Consider the following 26,059-nt stretch of genomic DNA (forward strand, 5'->3'; position numbering starts at 1 on the left):
CCTGTACCGGTTAGAAAAAATAAGTGTGCTGATATAAAGTGTTTACATTTCGTCTGTATTTAGTGTAACACATGAAAGATACTACATATTTACGAAAATCTAGTTACAATAGTTGCAATGGCTACAAAACTGACTTATGTTAATGGCAGAGGTAGAGGAGAACTTATCAGGATAATGTTGGCCGGAGTAGGGTTAGAGGTATGTTACAGACAATCTTCAAATATCGACATTTGTAAAAGAAACAAAGAAACAAAAGATAGTTTTTTATATTTGTTTAATGTATTAAATACTTGTCCTACAAAATATTTTCAGTTATAATTCTCTCAGGTATTTCTTAAAGAGCGTTCTTATGTACTAAAGATTTATTTGATGCAATATGTACAACGTTTATATACATGACATACTGTCACGCTATGGCGTTGTCAGTTTATTTTCGATTTATGAGTTTGACTGGTATCTATCTTCCCTCTTTTATATTTATTTTTATGTCAGTGGATTTTATCATTATTGTATAAATTAAAATTACATTTAAAGTTTAATACTGTATCATTTAAAATCCAAAGTAGTAACAGTTATCAAATTTACAACATCTATAAACTGCAGTCTCAACTATACAATGGCATAATCTTACATTTCTTACGTACACTTCTCTCGTATACAAAAGCGTAACTCCCCTCTATTATATACGGCTTACCCATCTATATGCCCTAGTAGACCGATTACAAAAATATGGTGATATGACTCAATACATTTTTTTGTACAAAGTAACAATCAACTGCGCACTATAGGAGTCAGGAGCAGAGGTCAGCCGGAGCTTGGAATTGATGTCATTTCCCCGATTCAACAGACAATAATGGAGATATGGATAGATGTCAGGATAATCCCTGTTTATTCCACAGAATGTTTGTGATTATGGCACCTGTACAAACATGGTCACCTTCTCTGTTTGCATTTGCGCCAAATTCAGTTGTACCTCCTGTCTTTTGGCAACTATAGCGGTATGGCCTAGATGTTTTTAATCCCAGTACTTCAAGCACTACGGAGTCACTTATACCTTGTTGCAACAGAAACACCATATCATAAATGACGTTCCTCTTCCATCTCGTTCTCAATCTCTGTTTGAATAGACACTTATGTCTCAGTGGGGAGGGGGAACTATTTCAAACCAATTGTTTGATAATAGTCAGTGGAAATAAAAGTTCATACTTTAGCATGTCAACCTGTTAGAGCTAAAAGCAGTGCTTAATATTCTGAAAGATTTCTAGTCCTCAAAATAAGAAAGTTTTGATGAGATACTAACAGTTAGTTATTGCAATTTTTAACAAGCAATGGGACAACCCTTAAGAGAATCTGTGTTCTACGGTGCAGTGCATGCATCAGTCACATGATTCAGGTTTATGCATCTCACATAACGTAGACTGATTTACTCGGGAGAAATTACAATTAACTTCTAAGATCCGGTGTTGAGGGAAATATTTCCGACGTGGGTTTCCCAGTAAAGACCAAGAAGTTCAGATTCAGATCATTATGGTATGTCATGCTATGCTCTCTCAATCATGTGGAAAAAAGCATGTTCATTTATGCCTTTCTCCCATCCACTACATGTAACTTTTCATTGACATTCTTTTTTTTTTGCTATTTATATTTTCAGTACACAGAGGAATATCTTACTACCAAAGAACAGTGGGAGGAGTTGAAAAAGAGTAAGTATTAGTATTCACTTAGTTTCGATAGCGTACGTTTCAATTATAGTGTTTCTTTAATTACCAGCTGCAAATTGTGAATGTACAACGTAGATTCACAACAATAGTTTTAGTTGAAATCTCTTTCGTCTGGAATCAATTCCAAAACATATGTTACAAGTTGCTAATAGCAATGAAGTTATAAAATGTTCTAATCAAACTTAAATCTGTGAAAAAATTGTGTATTTACAATGAGTAGTTTTTTAGTAATCAAATTTTCATATTTTATTATCAATCAAGTCAGTCTTTTTAGCCTAAATGTTGAAAAATGGTACAAGAAATGATTTTTAGCAGAAACATGGACATCCCATATCACTATTTTTCATTTCAAGTTTCTTACATATGTATGTTTTTAATCATTTCAAATTTGATCAAATAATAATGTTTTAACACTTTTTTTTCAAGAAAAGAGCGTGATTCACAAGGCTGTCCATCTTGTTAAAAGGTTTTCTGACTAAAAAGTATAATCACAAAAATAATGAACTTCGGGGAATATTCAAAACGGCAAAATCAAACGTTCAAACACATCATACGAATGGATAACAACTGTCATAGTACTGACTTGGTTCAAGAATTTTCTAATGTTAAAAAAGGTGGATTCAACCTGGTTTTATAGCTAGCTAAATTTCTCACTTTTGACAGTCGCATACAATTCCATTATATTGACAACGATGTGTGAACCAAACAAACAGACATAATAGGCAGAAATTGTCAAATTAGGGTACAGCAGTCAACATTATGGATCATTATGCTATAATCTTAATCACCATGATCATTAAAATGACGGACATTCTATAAACATTAATGCTGTACTTAACGAATTACAGGTGGTAAATTACTGTTCAATCAAGTACCTTTACTGGAGATAGATGGTTTAGAATTAGTACAGACTGGAGCTATTGCTAGATACCTAGCCAGGAAATACAACATGTATGGTTCAAACGATCAGGAGGCTGTCAAGTAAGTTAAAACTGTCAAGAGGTTGTTATGGCATCCGAGAGAAACACGGATTGCCATGCATTGACGATGAATGCACTTTGCAATCCCTAGTGAAATTTGTTTAACCCTACAACGTATGTTTACGTTGTCTCGGTCTTGATCAGATAGGGATTAATTTCCCAGAAGTTTATAATAAATACATGTACATATTATAAGTATTGTTTAGTATAAAATAACTCAAATACCGAACTCATATGAACATTCAAAACTGAAAGTCATTTAACAAATGGCAAATTCAAAAGCTCAAACACATTAAATTCATGCGTGCATGGAACACAACTGTCATATTCATAATTGTACTTAATGTGTTTAATACGTTGTTTATTTTAGAGTAGACATGTACTATGAAGGATCTAGAGACTTTTATTCAGTTTTTATAGCTATGGTCTTCACGGATGAAAACGAATGTCTGAAAAAAGCGAAAGAGGTTATGGTACCAAAATATTTACCTGTATATGAAAAGGTATAATCGTTTCCAAGTAATTATATTCATTATATTATAAATCGTCATATATATCAGTGTTTGAAATGGAAACTGAAAAACAAAACTTTCAAGTTGTCCAGTAGAGGATGTATCAATTAATTGAGTTTTACATTGCATTTTATTGTAATGTATAATTAGGCGAGTGACTTTAACCATAAAACTAAATTTTTAATGCACCTACCTAACACACGGCTAAATTATATATCATTTGAAAGCTACACATCTGTACTATCTGTTTTGCCCGGTCGTAAAAAAATTGTACGGTGCAATTTCCGTCAAATCAAGATCAAAGGTCAAGGACGAATAAGTGCATATTTTCTAAGATTTCAGCCTGATTGCATAATATGACTTTTATGTATTAAATTCACATATGCAAACATTTTAAACTTTTAGCAGAGAGATTAAGAGTCATTATTCAAATGCATTTTTTAATATTTAAAGCGTGTTTTTGACATGTTTGACAGAGAGCACATGTTTCCTGAAATTCGAGTAAAAGTTAACAAAATGTGTGAAAACCCAATTTTTTCTTTCTGGTGCAAATGCTAATCAATTAAAACTAAGTAAAACCCTGTAATGACTATCAAAGAAGTTTTTGACATCATAATATTTCCTAAAATTATGCTTACTTCTAATCAAACAGCAAATCATAACAACTCGTACAGTTGCCCAAAATACCGCCATCTGCGAACAAACAGCTTTTAAGCATTTCTTCCTATTTAAACATTGTATGTGGTCAATATAAGGTTTAATAAACAAATTCTTAAGAATCTGAAAAATTTAGAGTAAAAAAATATGTGCGCGAATCATCTTATTGCTAGAAATAAAGGGGTTGAAACCAAGAGATTGCAATCTGCATTGTAACTACCAGACTGAAATAAACATATTTCGACTTTTCTAATTGTTTGATTTGTAGCTTCATTATAAATATTGATGTAGTGAAAAGACCTCCTATTTATTTAATGTGAATTGAAAATCTAGACCAAAATAAATAGAAAATACATTGATGACAATTGAAATTTCAAAGAATTTCAAAAACTAGTAAACACATTATAAAACTTGACTACTTGATTGCTTTAATTGTGTTGTTTATTGTTTACATGCATTAATTCATCAAATGATAATAACTTTGAAGAAAAAATATCCATTAATACGCAACGATTCTAATTACAACTAGACTTCCTGAATAGCTTGAATGACTAGTTCATTTTTCATACGAGAATGACTTCATGCAAAAGTTTCTGATGACGACTGACAAGAAGCTATCATTATCTTGAAACTTCACTTTCCATTATATAGATGATGTCATCTCACTGAATAGTGTAAAATTTGTGACAATGTTGGACTCGTATTTTCCATTGCAATTGAAAATAAAAGACTCAACAAATATAGTTTACTCTATCACGTATCTTGAAATCGATGATGAGGGTTGGTTGAGAACAAGTTTTACGACAAAAGAAATGAGCATAAAACAACCCATAAAAACACCCCTTACTACCAAATTATAAACTTTTCATTTCTATGTAACAACATTATAGCAACGCCTGCATATCTATTCTACTAAAGGAGGAGACCGATTTCATTGAGCCTCAACTCCTCTGAAATAAAGGCAACTATAGTATACCGCTATTCAATGGTCATTAATCAATTTACTAGTAACTGAAATAAATCCGGGTCACAAAGCAAAAACTAGGAAAACGCATCAACTATAAGAGGATCACAACGATATAACAGAAACACAGAACTGCTACAAAAACAAACGCCAACATACAAAGAAACAGATTATTCGATACCAACTGCCATATGCCTGACTTGGTACAAGACATTTGAAGAAAAATGGTGGTTTAAACATGTTTTAAACCAGAGTTCAAATGCAAAGTTGAAATCATCCCTTTGAAAATTTCATGGACGCCAGTACGAGTTGGTTGACAATTATGAGATATCTGTTTCGCCAAATGACGACTGATAAGTTCCATCGACGTAACTAAATTGCCGTCAATTCTGCCATGAATGTCACCAACCGAATAAGCCTTGGCACCGAGTTAGGAAATACATGAGCCACAAGACGGGTAAAAGAGAGCCGTGGTGTAGTGGTTAGTACATCGGACTACTAACACAAAGGTTCCTGGTTCGATTCCCGTTCCGTAATGAAAATTTCAGGGACTGAATTTTCGGCTCTTCCTTGACACCATTTCTGAGTATAATCTTGAGGAAACGATGAAAGTCCGTCGGAAGGGGACGATAAATGTCTGACCCGTGTTAAGAGAGAGCCATATCTCTTGCACGTTAAACACACCTTTGTAGATTTCGAAAAAGAGCAGGCTAATGCCGCTACAAGGCAGCACTCGCACCCGCAAAGTGGAAAGCGAATAATTTAAGTTGCAAAACTTGTTTCCCAATCCACTATAAATAAATATGTTTAAACTAAGACGGGTGTCACATGTAGAACATGATCTGCCTACCCTTTGGGAGCCCCTGAGTTCACTCAAAAATTTTTGGGAGGGGTTTGTGTTACTCAATCTGTTGTTTTATATGTTGTGTTTTGTATACTGTTGCTTGTTTTGTTCGTTTTTTGCCCGGCTTTGTCAGTTTGTTTTTGATTATTAGTTTAATGTCCCTTTGATATATTTCGTCACTATTCAAGTAGTAAAAGGTTTAACAATTATAGATCAGTGTAGCTAAATGTATCATGATAACGATTTGGTTCTATATATATATCACCGTGAGCAAATTAAGTTATTTTCGCGGATATTTGTCTTATTGCGTTAATCTTCTTCACTTTACTTTGAGGTGTTTTTTTGGCCGATTTTCATTACTGCAAGTTAATGTCTTTAAAGTAAAATAATACCAAAGGGACAATCAACATCTCAAACCATGAATCAAATAAAGTTAATTAAAACCATGAACAAAATATAATTAAAGTCCAAGAGACGAACAACAGTCCAAAAAACACAGCATACCATGAAAACGAACACTCCTAAAACAGCGAATGATCTTATGAGGTCAGGAAGGGTATTTAACTTTTTCATTTTGTTATTTCACAACTGTTTATAGTGTTTTACATACACAATGACATGCATTTGTATTTTTAAAGCTTATGTAGAAAATACTCAAAGCATCTTTTATTCAAATAATTAAAGCGATTAAACTTCTAAACACATTTAATATGACTTACTATAACACGATTTTAAACTAAATAAGAAGCAGCCGCATTTTATTTAGTTCGTTTACATCCCGCGTTAGACAACCAAGTGTTTCTAAACAAGGTTACTTATTTCAATGTTGCCTACGATTTAGTCGCAAAGTAATGTTTGCATTTAAACATGATTACAAAAAGTAAAAAAGTTTGACTTCGTAAAAAACATATTTTAACCTCAATTACCTCGCATATATTCTTTTCTTACTTTAAATACCCCTTCTTTTATTATGGAAAATCATTCTCCTCCCTAAAATTCACAATTAGCGATGTGCTATTTTGATATAGATTAACAAAATGATCGCTATTTGCAGATGGCAGATTTTTGGGCAACTGCAAACACTTCAATAGAAGGCTGTTCCATGAACAATAATTTATAATTGCATCTAAAAATTACAAAACAAATATTCCTTGACCTAAAACATATACATTGATCTATTTTTAAGCATACAAATATCGATTCCCCAAGATATTTTTTGCTTTTTGAATAATTTTTCATTTTTTTAGGATTTGTGATAAATTTCAATTTTCGGGAAATTTTGCGCATCGAATCTTGTATTTTTTGTTTGATTTGGAAATTATGTATCATGTTCCATAAAGTTCATATGATCTTTTGGAAAATTTTATGGTACAAGAATTAGAAAATGGCGTTTTATTTAGTTATCGCAAAAATTGGAATGTTTTTTCATGACCTTTGACCTTGATTTAACAAAAATTGCACCGTACGATTTTTTTACGACCGGGCAAAACAGAAAGTACAGATTAAGAGCTTTCGAATGATATATAATACAGCCGTGTGTTAGGTGGGTGCATTAAAGTCGTTAACTAAGCGTCTTTTTGAAATAAGTCACTCGCCTAAATTGAATACGTTATGTTAACACGGTTTTTAGTTCTACAGTGTGCAAATAATTTATCCATTCAATTGTTCAAAGAAAAGATGCGAATCTGACTTTAAAATTCTTAAAGTTCGGCATGACATATATAAGAAGGTGATACTTTATGTATAGATGCTTCATACAAAATCTTTAAAACTAAAGCAAAGGCAACTACTATATACATATTGTATGTGATTTCAAGAACTGCTTTATGATTAAATTTCCGAGTGGTAAGGTAAGTTAAATGTTTTATAGTATATCAATGTACACATGATGTATATTATAAAAGAATTTTTTTTTTAATGTATTGCATTCTAATTTGATTTATCATGACACAAAAAAGTCAAATAGCCACTGATATTCATCAGATCGCTAATTGCTTTGATAGAATAAAATGTACAAGTGTCATACAGTCTGGTATTTTGGTTTTTTTTTTTTGTAAGTTTTATTGAGAACAAAAATTTTTTTTTTTACATTATTGTATGATTTTAGATTTTGGAAACTGGCAACACAAAGTACCTTGTTGGGGATTCTATAAGTATTGCTGATTTAGGACTGCTTGAGTGCCTGTTGGCTGTAGAGGAATTCCTTGGCATGGAATTAATGGATTCATATCCGATACTGAAGGTACTTATTTTGATTAAGCATGCGGTAAAATAGCTCAAATACTCAACCGAAAGATATACAATTAGTCAAAGATGCTGATTTACAAGCAGTATTTACTATATGAAGGTCTAAATTGACTTTTTAAAACGTTAAATGAAATCTGTTCTTTATGATGTTATACTGGTTAAGCAAGGTAGTGACATATGATGTTTACATTCTAGGAATACTATCAGAAACTGAAAGCATTAGACAGAATAACCACATTTTTAAAAGGACCTCACAGGAAAATGAAGAATACAGAAGAGTATGTGGCCACTGTCAGAAAAGTCCTATACTGAAGATTTATATCCATACGAGATCCATAACCAAGTTATTGCATGTAATGTTCATGTTTGCTCTTAAATAAATTCATTGTGATGACTTATTGGCCATAGCCTCGGCATTGCCAGGGGTTTCAACCCCCCTTTTTTTAAATGGATAGACCCGAACCTGCAAGTAAGATATATCTCATTGTGTAGTATCAAAAGGAAGTTAGTTATGGTATGAGAAAGAAAATGAAGTTTAACACATCAGTAGCAGAGTAATTGGTTCAAGTTTTGGGTATTTCTCCAATGGAAATTAAAAATTATTCTAGACTTTCTGGATTTTTTTTAATACACCGCTGCCTTTTTATGGATCTCTTCTCATTTTCAATATATAACAAGTGTGCATACGCTAAAATGTCTGGGCTGCTTTACTTATGCTTGAATTTCATACCATACACCAAATGACGTCAGCATATTGCTTATAGTATCTGACCATATAGCGATTTAAAAACTGATGAATAAACAAAAAAATATGATTTCAAGGTCAGATGAACTCTGCCAGACAACATAAGCACCGTGCAGTTCTTCCATACACCGAACATAATTGACTTATTGCTTTTAGTAATGACCAATGGACATCGAAAGTTAGGACAAGTTCAGATAACACCTGCCAGGGACATTTCATCTCACAATTATTCCACATACCAAATACATTGAACCTATTGTTTACAGAATATGAGATGCAGACTTAACCACGGAAACCTAACCTTGATCACTGAATCATGAAATATGGTCGAGGTCAGATATGTAGATCTTTCAAGGATTTTTAAAATATACTAAATATATACGTGTCCTATTACTTATAGTAAGTGAGTATTTCACTAGTCAAAATAACTATAGAACTTTTTTTCAAGCAGTCGTTGAACCATGACAATTAGTTCATATGACAGTTGTTTTTCATTCATTTTATGTGGTTAAGCTTTTGCTTTGGCATTTGATAAAGAAGTAACTGTTTTGAACTTTCCTTGGAGTACGGTATTTTTGTTAATTTAATTGAAGTATAACACATTAAAACTTTATTTTAAAGGGCAATTAAGGAAAATGGCCATTGTTATAGTTCGTTTCTGTGTGTGTTACATTTTAATGTTGTGTTTCTGTTGTGTCGTAGTTCTCCTTTTATATTTGATGCGTTTCCCTCAGTTTCAGTTTGTTACCCGGGTGGTTTTTTTTCTCTCAATCGATTTATGAATTTCGAACAGCGGTATACCATCGTTGCCTTTATTTACAGTCATCACTATCTATAATAATATACAAGATAATAATTAAAATAAACTGTTATCACAGGCGGGAGATTGTGCCTGATATTCATATGATGAAGACATAATCTTTCAATCAGTTTAATTGAGGTCTAGAGCTAGAATGTCAGTTAACTGCTAGTAGTCTGTTGTTATTTATGTATTATTGTCATTTTATTTATTTTCTTTTGTTACATCTTTTGACATCGGACTCGGACTTCTCTTGAACTGAATTTTAATGTGCGTATTGTTATATTGTTATGCGTTTACTTTTCTACATTGGCTAGAGGTATAGGGGGAGGGTTGAGATCTCATAAACATGTTTAACCCCGCCGCAATTTTGCGCCTGTCCCAAGTCAGGAACCTCTGGCCTTTGTTAGTCTTATAAGATTTTTAATTTTAGTTTCTAGTGTATAATTCTGAGTTTAGTATGACGTCCATTATCACTGTACTAGTATACATATTTTTAGGGGCCAGCTGAAGGACACCTACGGGTGCGGGAATTCTCGCTACATTGACGACCCATTGGTGGCCTTCGGCTGTTGTCTGCTCTATGGTCGGGTTGATGTCGCTTTGACACATTCCCCATTTCCTTTCTCAATTTTATTTGTAAATATTCAAAGCTAATGAACCATGACTTGAAAGTACATGGCTAAACAATATCCATGGAAAGGAGATGTGCCAATGCTAACACAACTGCAAACCAAATACCATTGATTTATCATAAGTAGTCCCCTTTAAACAAATCTAAACACATACGTATACATGTAAACTGATATACATGACTGAGGGGCCACGCCAAATAATCTCCTTGGAAATGAGATATGCCAATGTTTATGCAACTGCATACAAGTATCATTAACTCTTAACTTACAACTAGTAGTTTCCCATAAACTGACCTCATCACAAACTAATATATGAAAACTATACAAACATTTCAAAGTCAATAGACCATGACTGAGGAGGCGGGGCCAAATTATCTCCATGGAAATGAGATATGCCAATGCTTATAAATACAACTGCATACCGATTAGCAAAAGTTTCAAGTCAATAGACCATAACTGAGTGAGCGGGGCCAAATAATCTCCATGGTAATGAGATGTGCCAATGCTAACACAAGTGCTTACCAAATATCTTTGACTTACCACTAGTGCTTCACCATAATAGTTATCGAAGGTCCCAGGATTATAATTTAGTACGCCAGACGCGCGTTTCGTCTAATACTCATCAGTGACCCGCATATCAAAATAGTTATAAAGCCAAACAAGTACAAAGTTGAAGAGCATTAAGGATCCAAAATTCCAAAAAGTTGTGCCAAATACGGCTATGGTAATCTATTCCTGGGACAATAAAATCCTTAGTTTTTCGACACATTCAAATTTTTTTATACAGGAAATTTATTAAAATGACCACATAATTGTTATTCATGTCAACACCGAAGTGTTGACTACTGGGTTGGTGATTTCCTCGGGGACGAAACGTCCACCAGCAGTGGCATCGACCAAGTGGGATAAATAGTTATCAAAGGTACCAGGATTATAATTGAGTACGCCAGACGCGCGTTTCGTCTACATACGACTCATAAACTAGACCTTTTCACAAACTTATAAAATTGAGAATGGAAACGGGGAATGTGCCAAAGAGACAACAACCCGACCATAGAAAAAAAACAACAGCAGAAGGTCACCAACAGGTCTTCAATGTAGCGAGAAATTCCCGCACCCGAGGCGTCCTTCAACTGGCCCCTACACAAATATATACTAGTTCAGTGACAATGAACGCCATACTAATTTCCAAATTGTACACAAGAAACTAAAATTAAAATAATACAAGACTAACAAAGGCCAGAGGCTCCTGACTTGGGACAGGCGCAAAAATGCGGCGGGGTTAAACATGTTTGTGAGATCTCAACCCTCCCCCTATACCTCTAGCCAATACATTGTTGACGTTGCCGCCGACGCCGGATACAGTAACCTATGTCTTGATTTTTGACTCCGTCAAGCGAGACAAAAGTGCAACAATCCCATGTCAGATTTGCTCTAAATGCTTTGGTTTCAGAGGAATAAGCCAAAATCTAAATTTTACCCCTATGTATTCTTAGCGATGGTGACCATCTTGGTTTGTTGGCAAGGTCATCGGACACATTTTAAAAACTATTCACCTATGAGGATTGTGGCCAAGTTTGGTTAAATTTCAGAGGAGAATATTTTTGTAAAAGTTAACGGAAGATAGCGAACAGAGCCAAGAGGTGAGCCAGAGACATATAATACATAGTACATAGTATTATATGTCTCTGGGTGAGCTAATAAAAAAGGATATTAGAAATGTTGGATATACATTACTGAGATAGAAACTAAACTGATCTAGTGGTCAACCACAAAAAAAAAAGTGAGATCACAAAAATATTTAACTCCGAGGAAAATTTAAAACGGAAAGTCTCTAATCAAATTTTAAAATCAAAAGCTCAAACACATAAAACGAATGGACAACTGCCATATTCCTGACTTGGTACAGGCATTTTTCTATGTAGAAAATGGTGGATTAAACCTGGTTTTATAGCTAGCTAACCCTACAATAGACAGGTGTGAATACAAAAATGTATCACAGTGTGTCCTTATAATTATGAAAAATAAGGTAAACAAGAGTGCACACACTGAACTGTTTCTCCTTCTTTACTTATCATTGATATTATGTTGATAGTCCTAAATATAAAGATTTATTACAACTGTCACATAAACTTAACATAAACCAAGAAAACTAAACATTGATCTTTGAACCATAAAAACGATATCAAGGTCAGATGAACCATGCCAGGCAGGCATGTACAGCTAAAAATTCTTCCATACAACAAATTTAGTTGACCTAATTTTTTGCTTATAGTTTAAGAAAAACAGACCAAAACACAAAAACTTAACACTGAGCAATGAGGAACTGTGAAAATGAGGTCAAGGTCAAATAAAACCTGTGTGACTGACATATAGATCATAAAATATTTCCATGCACCAAATACAGTTGACTTATTGCATATAGTATTAGAAAGAAGGAATCAAACTCAAAAACTTAACTTTGACCACTGAACCATGAAAATGAGGTCAAGGTCAGATGAACCATGCCAGCTAGACATGTACACATTACAATCATTCCATACACCAAATATAGTTGACCTATTGCATATAGTATAAAAAAAAAACCAGACCAAAACACAAAAACTTAACTATAACCACTGAACCATGAAAATGAGGTCAAGGTCAGATGACACCTGCCAGTTGGACATGTACACCTCACAGTGCTTCCATACACCGAATATACTAGACCTATTGCTTATAGTATCTGAGATATGGACTTGACCACCAAAACTTAACCTTGTTCACTGATCCATGAAATGAGGTCGCGGTCAAGTGAAAACTGTCTGATGGGTATGACGACCTTGTAAGGTACGCACATACCAAATATAGTTATCCTATTACTTATAAGAGAGAATTTAACATTACAAAAAATCTTAACTTTTTTTCAAGTAATCACTGAACCATGAAAATGAGGTCAAGGACATGGATATGTGACTGGCGGAAACTTAGTAACATGAGGCATCCATATACAAAGTATGAAGCATCCAGGTCTTCCACCTTCTAAAATATAAAGCTTTTAAGAAGTTAGCTAGCGCCGCTGCCGCTGGATCACTATCCCTATGTGGAGCAATTATCAATTTATGATTTCTATATCCACCCATATAAATCAAAGATGTCACTGCAAAACTGTTTGATTAATAATTAATAAAAGGAAAAGTGGATTTTTCATATATTTTGACGTACAATATCAAATTCTTTAAAGTTCTAATCATGATATAATTCATCTCCAAAATGAATATAAAATCTATCACACAAAAACTTAACACATCTAAGCAAGTGTAAATGGTATTTTTGTGTAAATGTTGATCCAAATAGGAATTTTTCAACTGAGACAGCTAAAGCTACACTCAGATTTATCTAGACTATAACATTAACAAGCAAAATTCTAAAATGGTCTGCTCGTGTACTTTACAGAATTACAATAAATCAATCAATGATTCATTGGCAATCATACCACATCTTCTTGTTTTTAAATAGTATGGTATATAATTATTATGAATAATCTTATTAAAAGTCATACATTGAAACTTTCAGGTTTTCGTTGGTAAGTAAAATGTACTTTTATCACAGAGATATGTATCCCCTTTTTGTAATTTTGATATAATGCAAATGCTGAAATTAAAAAAAGCAATACTTAAACATGTTAGTTATGCAAATATTCAAAGTCGATGAGCCATGACTGAAGGTACAAGGTTGAATCATCTCCATGGAAATGAGATCTGCCAATGTTAATACAACTACATACCAAATACCATTGACTTATCATGATTAGTTCCCTTTGAACAAACCTAAACACAAACACTAACATTAACTTGTAAACTATGTGAAAGTTTCATAGTCAATGAACCATGATGAGGGGTGGGTCTTTATAATCTCCATGGAAATAAGACTTGCTAATCCCAATAAATTCCATACCAAATATTATTTACTTAACATTAGCAGTTCAGCTAATCACAAACTAATACATATAAACTAAGCAAATGTTTCAAAGTCAATAGACAATGACTGAGAGGGCGGGCCAAATATTCCATATGGAAATGAGATGTGCAAATACTTATACAATTGAACACCAATTAACATTGGCCTACCACTAATGGTTCCCCTTGAACTGATCTTATCACAAGCTAATTCATGTATATTAAGAAAATTTTCAGGCAACAGATATATAAAAAAAAAGGATGTGGTATGATTGCCAATGCGACAACTCTCCACAAGAGACCAAAATGACACAGCAACTAACAACTATAGGTCCCTGTACGTCCTTCAACAATGAGCAAAGCCCATACCCCATAGTCAGCTATAAAAGGCCCTGAAATGACAATGTAAAACTATTCAAATGAGAATACTAACATCCTTATTGATTAAGGGGGCGGATCCAAATAATCTCCATGGAAATGAAATATGCCAATGCTTATACATTATTTACAACTGCATACCAAATATTATTGACCATCACTCATTAGTGGTTCCCCATAAGCTGACCTAATCACAAACTAATACATGTAAACTAAGCACAAGTTTCAAAGTCAATAGACCATGACTAAGGGGGTGAATCCAAATAATCTCTATGGAAATGAGATGTGCTAATGTGTATACAACTGCATACTAAATATGGTCTAAATATCATAGACCTACCACTTGTGGTTCACCATAAACTAGACCTAACCACAAACTAATTTAATTGCTGATGCCACTGCCGCTGGAAACAGCATACCTATGTCTCCCTTTTTGAATCCATCAAGGCGAGACAAAATCTAATTGGATATGTGAAAATGGAAGAAAATATTATTTGAAACAAAGGTTAATAATAATCAATTTGGCAGTTCATCCAATTGGTCCTAAATGTATGTCATATAAGAGCCTTTTCAATCTTAGCTTAAATTCACATATTAAAAACATTCAAGTGTAATCTCAGATGTCAATACTTTAGTAATCTGTTTCAAAATAAGCCATAAAAGTGTGACGGCAACAGCTCACACTCTGCCTTTGAGGCAGTCAATTTAAAAAAAAAAAGACAGATAAATATGTCATATTTGTTTTAATGGTTTATTGTCTTCTTTGTGATTTTGTACTTTTTTTCTTTGTTTTCAGAACTACTTCTTTTAAGGCTGTCTCTACATCCTCATCATTTATATTTTCACGATATTGTTTCATCAAGTCATGTTCCTCCCAAGGTTTAGCACTCCTTTCTAGTCGTATGGCTGCTCTCTTACCCAATACTCGGTTTGATGGTTGAAGTCCTTTAAAATTTTTGATATCCCATTTTTTATCCCATGGTCTTGGACCAAGGGGCACCTGGAAAAAAGAAGCTTTTTTAAACCAGTGTTGAATACATAAATGGTATACTGTGGATTCATTAATATTAGTTGGGATACCAATTTTCGTGGGTTTTGTGGCAACAGGTGAACCACAAATTCAAATTTTCTATTTGTAATGCATGCAGTGATGGGTAAAACCGTGAAATCAATTATTCACAAAATTGCAACTTTTTCTCAATCCACAAAATTTGATACCCACCAAAGTAAATGAATCTACAGTATGTAAAGCACTATAAGCATCTAAATAATATTTAAGTCGTTATTTATGTGGCAAACTTTGTGTCCAATATTCAATAGTTTTTTTATTAAAGTATTTAGTTTTGATAATTATGATTAAGGAATGCTTATACATCCAGTGGCAAATAAACTAAATATTCGGGACCTTTCTGAGAATGATTTTTGTATATACGGAGTATATATCTCCCAATTGATACGATATTCCCAGGCTTGTACTTCCTATCATGGTTTCCTTGATAGAGGGTTGCTGCTCACAAGGAAGCTATTAAAGCAAGTGTTCCAAATGGTGAAGTTGAAATCATCTCTATGTAAATTTACGGACACAAATTCTAAAACCTCCTTTTTAGCTCACCTGGCCCGAAGGGCCAAGTGAGCTTTTCCCATCACTTTGCGTCCGTCGTCCGGCGTCCGGCGTCCGGCGTCCGTCGTCGTCGTTAACTTTTACAAAAATCTTCTCCTCTGAAACTACTGGGCCAAATTAAACCAAACTTGGCCACAATCATCATTGGGGTATCTAGTTTAAAAAATGTGTGGCGTGACCCGGCCAACCAACCAAGATGGCCGCCATGGCTAAAAATTGAACATAGGGGTAAAATGCAGTTTTTGGCTTATAACTCAAAAACCAAAGCATTTAGAGCAAATCTGACATGGGGTAAAATTGTTTATCAGGTCAAGATCTATCTGCCCTGAAATTTTCAGATGAATCGGACAACCTGTTGTTGGGTTGCTGCCCCTGAATTGATAATTTTAAGGAAATTTTGCTGTTTTTGGTTATTATCTTGAATATTATTATAGATAGAGATAAACTGTAAACAGCAATAATGTTCAGCAAAGTAAGATTTACAAATAAGTCAACGTGACCGAAATGGTCAGTTGACCCCTTTAGGAGTTATTGCCCTTTTTAGTCCATTTTTTACCATTTTTAGTAAATCTTAGTTATCCTTTACAAAAATCTTCTCCTCTGAAACTACTGGGACAAATTAATCCAAACTAGGCCACAATCATCATTGGGGTATTTAGTTTAAAAAATGTGTGGCGTGACCCGGCCAACCAACCAAGATGGCCGCCATGGCTAAAAATAGAACATAGGGGGTAAAATGCAGTTTTTGGCTTATAACTAAAAAACCAAAGCATTTAGAGCGAATCTGACATGGATAAAATTTTTCATCAGGTCAAGATCTATCTGCCCTGAAATTTTCAGATGAATCGAACAACCCGTTGTTGGGTTGCTGCCCCTGAATTGATAATTTTAAGGAAATTTTGCTGTTTTTGGTTATTATCTTGAATATTATTATAGATAGAGATAAACTGTAAACAGCAATAATGTTCAGCAAAGTAAGATCTACAAATAAGTGAACATGACCAAAATGGTCAGTTGACCACTTTAGGAGTTATTGTCCTTTATAGTCAATTTTTAACCATTTTTCGTAAATCTTAGTAATCTTTTAGAAAAATCTTCTCCTCTGAAACTACTGGGCCAAATTTAACCACACTTAGCCATAATCATCATTGGGGTATCTAGTTAAAAAAATGTGTCGGGTAACTCGGCCAACAAACCAAGATGGCGGCCATGGCTAAAAATAGAACATGGGGGGTAAAACGCAGTTTTTGGCTTATAACTCAAAAACCAAAGCATTAAGAGCAAATCTGACAGGAAGTAAAATTGTTGATCAGGTCACGATCTATCTGCCCTGAAATTTTCAGATGAATCGGATAATCGGTTGTTAGGTTGCTGCCCCTGAATTGGTAATTTTGAGGAAATTTTGCTGTTTTTTTTGTTATCTTGAATATTATTATAGATAGAGATAAACTGTAAACAGCAATAATGAACAGCAAAGTAAGAACTAAAAATAAGTCACTATGACCAAAATAGTCGATTGACCCCCTAAGGAGTTATGGCCCTTCATAGTAAATTTTTAACAATTTTCTTAAAATTTGAAGATTTTCAATAACATTTTCCACAGAAAACTCTTATAGATAGAGATAATTGTAAGCAGCAAGAATGTTTAGTAAAGTAAGATCTACAAACACATCACCATCACCAAAACACAATTTTGTCATGAATCCATCTGTGTCCATTGTTTAATATTCACAAAGACCAAGGTGAGCGACACAGGCTCTTTAGAGCCTCTAGTTAAAATATGTTACTAGTACCTAAAACAACTAACCTTTATAGTATTTAGTGGAACAGCACTTCCTGTAGGCAGATGAATAGGCTCCATATCAAATTGTATGGTACTGTATTCTGGGGGACAATCTCTCAGGTAAAATAGCTCATCATCCAATCTTTTCTCAAGTTTTAATACTTCTATACTCTGTAGTAACGGACTGTACATGTCATATTTTATTTCTATACCTGAAAAGAAAAAGAATTATGTTTTAATCAGAATACTTTAAATTGAGAATAGAAATGGGGGAATATGTCAAAGAGACCAAAACCAGGCCAAAGAGCGGAAAAGAACCAAAGGCTACCTATGCGTCTTCAATACATCGAGAAAATTCCGCACCTGGAGGCGTTCTTCAGCTGGCTCCTTGTCTTTCTTTAATACAAATAAGAGGTTTAATGGAATAGAAGTATTCAGTGCATAGAAATTTAGAGAAGGAAGTGGCACATAATTGTTCTTCAACTAACAGAGTTATCTCCCATGCACATGGTTTCAAAATCAAATTTAAGGTCAGAACCATCAATAAGAGTTGCTCAAATGCATTTATAGCAACATCAACATATTGTGTACCTGTATAAACCAGATACCAGTATCAACTGAGCAATTCTTCTGTCATAAAGGGATCTTGGAAGAGAGGTTTAACAGTATTTTATAAAAAAATAAGTGAAATAATCATGGAAGAGAGCACAAACAACCGTTTGAGTTTAACATGAATTGCAACTTCTTAAAAAAGATTAATATTGATGTTAAACAAAATGTTGTATTTAAGTAGCTTTGGCTGTTAGATAATGGTTGAAAACATCATATTTTCAAAAAATAAATTTCATGTTTATTGAAATTAATTCATATGCAGATCTTTTTGTGGGAAAAATTTGGTTGATTATTATAAGGGATCACTGATGCATGACTGGAATGGGTCCCTCTTACGGCAGTCAGTTAACCCCCCCCCCCCCCCATAATTTTGAAAACTTAATGTTGCCATTTTCCTGAGTTACAGTACTACCTGTGACTTTATCTTATTAATGGTGGCCATAAAAAATATGTTCACCATGGTGGCCCTATATGTCCATCATCATACCCCCTGTTGCTTTTTTAATACACAAGGTATTACTCAAAAACTAGTCAAGGATAAAGGGAAATCTTGAATGCATTGAAGTGTTAAAATTTATAACTTACAGGTCAGGTATCTCAGGTAAAATATACATGTATGTGTTTGTCAAATTTAATAACTGTGATTATGACAAGAAATTCAAAAATAAAATGAAACAATAAAACTAGTTGAACAAACAGCTTAATTAAAAAATAATTGTCTCCTGACTATTAGTTTTGATATTATACCTTTTAAATAATTTTTGATCAATTTAAGTTATTTTTCATATTAAGTCTTTTTTTTTGTAGTGAAGAATAAACGAATTTCATTTTCAAATATACTGCAAACATTTACAATGCCTGCCTTTTTCTATTGACAAGGTGTTTCTCAAATTAATTTTCTAAAATCAAAATGGTTTATTATTGTAGATAGACTGATCATAACATATGATTAAGATTGTCTTTAGGACTTACGCTAAATAAAATTTAGGCAATTCATTATTTCTTTATTGAATAAAGTATTAGAAATATTCAGTACAGCAAAATTTGATAATATTTTTATTGTCATATGATATTTTAAACATGATCCATGTTTTAGAGGTTAAGCATTTCTTTTACTTTTTGTTCTTGGGTTAGAGACATTATAATGAGAAGGTAAATAATTTTCAAATGGATTTATATCTCAAAGTTGTTTTGTTAATTTTACAATCAAGGAATAGGTGTTCTTCATTGACCTACAAGAGGCACAGTTTACACAGTCTATCCTTTCTATGAATTTTATATTGTCCACTATTTTCTATTTCTAAATTATGACCAAAAATTCTCTACCTTAATTGACACAATCAAGTTAACTTTACAGTTTTTATCATAAGTTATTATTTTTAGATTTTTCTTTAAATTCATTTTTTATTAAGGACTTTAAAAGTTTTAATTCATTCAAGTCCCTGCAATTATTAACTTTATCTAAAAGGCCTAGGTTGATTGAAATATTCTTTGTAAATGTATACCAAGAATATGTATCATGCCAGTCCAGCACTATCGACAATATAATACACTGGAAAAAAAATGATTTAATTAATAGACCATTAAAATGTCACCATCTTTAGAAGTGCACTTTATTTTTTCTGGAGACAAATTTTAAAAGAAATTAACCAAACTGAAGATAACATATTTAACATGTTTAATAAGTTTCAAGACAATTTCTTTAAATAATTTCTTTTCATAAGATTCACTTGATTCAGATATATAAGAACATTTTTCATTATGATTAGCATTTTAAATGAACATTTATCAAAATTTTATGATAACTAGGTGGACATTTGGAAAATAAGTCTTTTCAGTGATTGTTTGTGCACAACTCTTGTTTTGAGATTTGAAGAAAATTTAGATAAACAAAATTAGTTTTTTCCTAAACCATATAATGGAACTTGTAGTTTTACTGAATAATATTAGATGTTATAAAAATCTATTGTAAAAGGATTGATATTGATCATCTTATTTTGTTAAGAAACCAAATTGTTTAATTACTTTCATTTTTTTTATTTAAAATATCACTTGCATGATTATTAGTTATTATTAATAGTAATAAATCATTTAGTAATGTTAACAAACAATTGAATACAATGTACATCATGTACATTTATATAAACCTTTTACTTAAAAAACAATCATTATAAGTCTGTTTATTTCAAATGCTAGTCAATAACTTTGGCTTTGACTTTTTGCCATTTCGACTCAAGATTCTTACTAAGAAGAAATTAAAAGAATAAGAAACAAAACAGTAAGAAACAAAACAAACAAAAATGGAAAAAAAAACAATTAAAAAATAAAAAATTTAAATAACATTAAAGACAAAAAATAATAATAAATTAACAGAATAAAACAATACTTTATTCCACATTTTCAAAAAAAGGTGAAATGTCAATTTTAAAAGAAACCCAAGTTACCTGTACAGGTAAATTTTAATGAAACATACCAGCTGAAAACTTCAACCCTGATTGATTTTAACAGGTAACATAATTAGATAAAAAATCTGCCCATGATTTATGACCCCCAATAAATGGCCAACATCTCAAGATTGAATACCCCAATAAATGTTCACCATTGAATGTTGACCATGCAAGAGGGTGGACATAACTAAGAGGAAGTCACAGGCTGTACTGTATCTTGATTAAAAGGTCAACTGCTGATACAATATTCACAGAAGTTTTTTTCTTACCATTTCCATCAATGTGGTTTCTCAGGATGAAGTTTGTTCGTAATCCATCATTTTCTCTACTAATACAAAGGCCTACAAATCTTGTGTTTTTGCTTGGTGCATATGTATCTGCTACATTAACTGCTAGAATACTACCTAAAAAATTAATTTAAATTTTTTTTTTAAACATATATATACTGTAAATAAAGGCAACAGTAGTATACTGCTGTTCAAAACTCATAAATCCATGGACAAAAACAAAATCGGGGTAACAAACTAAAACCCAGGGAAACGCAATAAATATAAGAGGAGAACAACGACACATCACTAAAACGTAACACACACAGAAACAGACCAAGCAGCAGACAAAATCCCACGAGAATAACAAATATAACATCAAAACCAAATACATGAATTTGGGATAGACAAATACTGTGACACATCTTGTAAACCAACTTATGTTCACGGATATTTTGTTTTGCGTTTAGCCCTTAATAGCTTTTTTTGCCTATTGTCCTGATGTGAAAAGAGTTTTTTAATCCAATAAGCATGAAGACTTAAAAACAACTGATACTTCCATTTCTCTTTGCAGCAAAAATTGAAAAATACCTACCTACCTACCACTGTCTCTATCTTTTGGTAGAGTTTGGGCAAACTAAAAATCTTAAGTGTGTTTGGCCTCAAACATCTTGGTGGGCACTAACCTATCCCCTGACCTGGGACTGTTACAAAGCCCATTAATACACTAACAGAACAAAAACCATTTTAGATTTTCTGTTCAAATAATAAATCATCAAAAACCATATTAGATTTTCTGTTCAAATACCAAATCTACATACCAACATAGAATTCAGGAACTTCTATTATTGTCCTTCTACAAAACATGTCTTGTCTCTCCAACTTCTCTCGTATTCTATCTCTATGACGATAATTTGTTGGTGGTAAAAATTCTGGATACAGATATCTAAAAAAAAGTAATCATTATTTGTACCTTGTCAGATTCATGTACTATCCAAGCTACATTCTGTAGACAAGCGATTTGACTAGTACTGAATAGTATCAAGGTACAAAATGTACCTAACAATATTCTAGATTGTTCAACTTTTTAATACACATTAAACTTACTAATCACAATATTTAAGTTAGCTGATTTAAACCAAATTTTTTAAATACTTAATTTTGGTTACCACAGAAAAGCATTTTAGATACATTTTTTGGCATGTATTGTAGTTCTACATAAAGATAATGTAATTTGGGTTATCTTTTACACTTTTTGAAGTATATTTAATTTATTCATTGTCTATACAGTATCTATTTCATAACCATCTGACACCCTCTTGAGAATAGCCTTTAACTATAATCCAGATGTTTTATATTTATACACATGTATATATATATATATTTAAATAATACTACATGTAGGAACATTTTTCATGAGTTAACTGAGTGGTTATATCCTTTTTTCAATTAAATAAACGTTCAAATAATTGTAAAAAGAAGATACTGTTAAGTCAGCATGTCTCATAGTTCAACATGTAGTATGGGCATATGAAATTGAACAGCCAAAGTATACATAAACATAAGACCATGATAATTTCAGTAAGAGTTACTGTGGATTCATCATTATTCGTTGGATAATAATTTTTGTTGTTTTTGTGGGAACAATTTAACCACAAATTCAAATGTTCAACAAACTACAAATTTCTGTAGGCTTTGTACATTTTGTATGCAGAGATTGGGAAAACCACGAAATCAATGCAAATATCAACGAAAATGCAAGTTTTCCTCAAACCATAAAAATTGGTATCTGCAAAAATAAATTAATCAACATCATCATGAACAGTATCTTTGATCAATTTGCTAAGGAAAAAAAGAGAAACAAAGCTCTTCACAAAAGAAAACTAGATAAAATAAATACTTGTAATCCCTCGGAACCATAATAGTTTCTTGTTCAATGTCATCTTCTTTCTCAGGTTGTTGTGACAACTGTGATTTTCTATGTTTATCTAAAAGCCAGTTTAACACTGTAGCTTGTCTTGCAGGCACAAATGACAGTGGAACATTTCCTAAAAGAAAAGAAAATCTTTGTGAAAAATGACGATCCATACATGTATATTGCATGGGGAAAATAACCATTTGTACATGTTGTAAAAACAGTAATTGTCTTTTGAGTTAAATATTTGCTGAATGATTGGGTATGTAATTTTCTTGTTCTATTATCTGTTTGTATAAGGACTAGCAATGGAATTGCAATTAGTCCATGGATGACTTTGTAGAACATAACAAGTTTGGATTTGAGGAGGCACTCGGCAAGTGAGAACCATTGGAGATTGTTGAACATGGATGTAACTGTTTTTTTGTTACACTACTGGTGTTGTGGTAGTTGTTACATTGTTTTTGTGCATACATATTAATGGTCTGCAGGCCTCTGTACCATTTCTAGTTTACTTAAACTTTTGTATTCTATTGTGTGTGGATCCCATAAACTACAGGCATATTCAAGTTTTGGTTTCACTATGGATTGGTATGCACAGGATTTGAAATTGATACTTTTAGATTTCTCTTCAGGAAGCCAAGAGAATAGTTTGCATTTGATACATGTATGGTGTTGTCATCATGGTCATAGTGATTGTTCCTTTTCAAATTTGACTGTAAGTTTAATCCAAGATATTTTGCTGACGTTACTGGTTCTAAAGTATCGTTAGGCAGGATGTTATTGTGTTTGAATGTGTTTTTTTTTGTTTGTGTGATGGTTAAAATTGTGCATTTTCAAGGATGGAAGGCCATGAGCCAATCAGCAGCAGCTACATTAAGGTCTGCTTGCAGTTTAGTACAATCTTGTTTATTTTAGGGAATATAATTAATGCTACCATATGACAGCTAAGAGTCGTAATTTGCTGTAATGGTCCTGATGGAGGAATTCTGGATTTTTTTTTATATATATACATGTATATCAAAAGGTGTACATGTACAGGCCCAAGGACAGTAGAAGAAGTAGAAGTTGTCTTGAATGCCATAGTATTTTTAAAGTTGGTAAAGTAATCATTTGTGGGGTACTAAATCTTTAAAGATTGCAAAAATTTATGAAAAATTGATTTTAAACATGTTAAAGGGCAATTACTCTTGAAGAGCTCCAATTGACATTTTTGGTCATGTTGACTTATTTGTAGATCTTACTTTGCTGAACTATTTTGCTGTATACAGTTTATCTCTATTTATTATAAAATTCAAGATAATAACCAAAAATTTGTCCTTCAAATTACCAATTCAGGGGCAGCAACCCCAACAACAGGTTATCTGATGTGTCTGAAATTTTCTAGGCAGATACATTGTAGATCTAGATCTTGACCTGATGAACATTCTGCCCCATGCTAGTAAAATTTGCTCCAAATGCATTCTTGAGGGGGGATAGGAGGGGTCCTGATCCCGAAATTCCGGACTTAAAAAAACGAATTCCCGAGGTCCCGAATTTAAATAAAGTAAATCCTGATGTCCCGAAATCCGAAAAAAACGATTCCCGGATCCCGAAAGGGTAAATCCCGAAATCCCGAGCTTAAAAACACCCGATCCCGGAGTCCTGATAAAGGTCCTATCCCCCCTCATTCTTTTCAACAATATAAGCCAAAATTCATTTTACCTCCATGTCTCTATTTTTAGCTATGGTGGCCATCTCGGTTGATGAACGGGGTCATCAGATATTTATTTTTTAACTAGATACCTTAAGGATGATTTAGGCCAAGTTTAGTTTCATTTTATAGTAGTTTCAGAGGAGAAGATTTTACTTTTTAATAAAAGTTAACGGCGACGACAGACGCCAAGTGATACAAAAAGCTGACTTGGACCTTTAGTGTCAGGTGAGCTCATAAGTCTAATGCTTATTCAACAAATAATTCTATAGCAGACAAATATTTTCTGAGGGACCTTCAGAAGTTGAGTGTTTACGAATAGTAAATAATTCTGCGTTCCCATTGTTGTTTTTCAATCGTTTTACGAATAATTGGATAGCTAAAAACGCAGCAATAAATAATGCAACGTTTTGAGGTGTTTACCACTGTTGCATTTCTGTATAAGACATCTACAAATATGTTTTTGGATTATATTCATGTTGCTTGATTTTTAATGGACTCAATGTTGAACAGACGCTTGAAATTTTCGATCTAGCTAAAACATCACCGTCCCTTCCGTACGTTAGTCCTATCTTATTAAGGATACGATCTACATCTACATATCAATTTACATTAACTTCGATATGTTAAAGATTACAAGCAGGCACACTAGGGAAACAAAACATATTAACAATAATTTCAAAAACGTTTTTTTTGATTTTTTTAGTATTGATTAAAAAGTATTGATTTAGCAATACATATGTGGTTTTGCACCAGACTTATGGGCTACAGGCTACTTGGTATGGTTAGGAATTCCACAACCTTATTGTTCTGGGGAAAAAATGTATAAAGTGATAATTTGTGAGAGAGAATGTCTATGTTCTTTTGATGGTAAAAGGTATTTAATGACTGGGATGAAAACTAATTGATGTTGAATTTTATATAGCATAGTGGCTGATGCAAGGTTTCTTCTTTGTTGTAGTGTTGGCCATCTTAGATGTTATAGCATGGCTGCTACACTGCTTTGATAGCTGCATTGGTTAATTTTATACCTGGCAGCTCTTCTCTGAACCATTTCAATTTTATGTACTTGATGTTTCTGACAGGGGTCCCAGTCAACACTACAGTATTCTATTTTTGGTCTGACATATATGTTTTGTAAGCCAGTTCTTTTGTTTTTATGCTGTTGATTTTGACGTTTCTTTTGATAAATCTCAGTGGTGCATTTGCTTTATTTGTGATGTTATTTATATGAAAATTCCATGTCATATCGTTAGTGATGGAAACGCAAAGATATTTTGCTTTGTCGGTTGATTTTAAAAT

At 32.9% G+C, this 26,059-nt stretch overlaps 2 protein-coding genes across 2 annotated transcripts; one reads left to right on the forward strand and one right to left on the reverse strand.

The window, feature by feature from the left end:
• Positions 1 to 8,323, forward strand: LOC139491220 (glutathione S-transferase A4-like). Its single transcript, XM_071278696.1, has 6 exons — positions 1 to 198; positions 1,652 to 1,703; positions 2,570 to 2,702; positions 3,072 to 3,204; positions 7,786 to 7,920; positions 8,121 to 8,323. Exons 1-6 carry the CDS (start codon positions 118 to 120, stop codon positions 8,235 to 8,237), a joined length of 651 nt encoding a protein of 216 aa, XP_071134797.1. The 5' UTR covers positions 1 to 117; the 3' UTR covers positions 8,238 to 8,323.
• Positions 8,324 to 15,146: 6,823 nt separating this feature from the next.
• Positions 15,147 to 25,309, reverse strand: LOC139491221 (large ribosomal subunit protein bL19m-like). The gene is made up of 6 exons (XM_071278697.1): positions 25,181 to 25,309; positions 23,050 to 23,197; positions 21,971 to 22,095; positions 21,153 to 21,287; positions 17,849 to 18,036; positions 15,147 to 15,420 (listed from the first exon to the last, which is right to left on the reverse strand). The coding sequence occupies exons 1-6, from the start codon at positions 25,233 to 25,235 to the stop codon at positions 15,172 to 15,174; spliced, it is 900 nt and encodes a 299-aa protein (XP_071134798.1). The 5' UTR covers positions 25,236 to 25,309; the 3' UTR covers positions 15,147 to 15,171.
• Between the last annotated feature and the right edge of the window lie 750 nt (positions 25,310 to 26,059).

Source organism: Mytilus edulis, chromosome 10 (assembly GCF_963676685.1).
Source record: "Mytilus edulis chromosome 10, xbMytEdul2.2, whole genome shotgun sequence".
Classification (NCBI taxonomy): domain Eukaryota; kingdom Metazoa; phylum Mollusca; class Bivalvia; order Mytilida; family Mytilidae; genus Mytilus; species Mytilus edulis.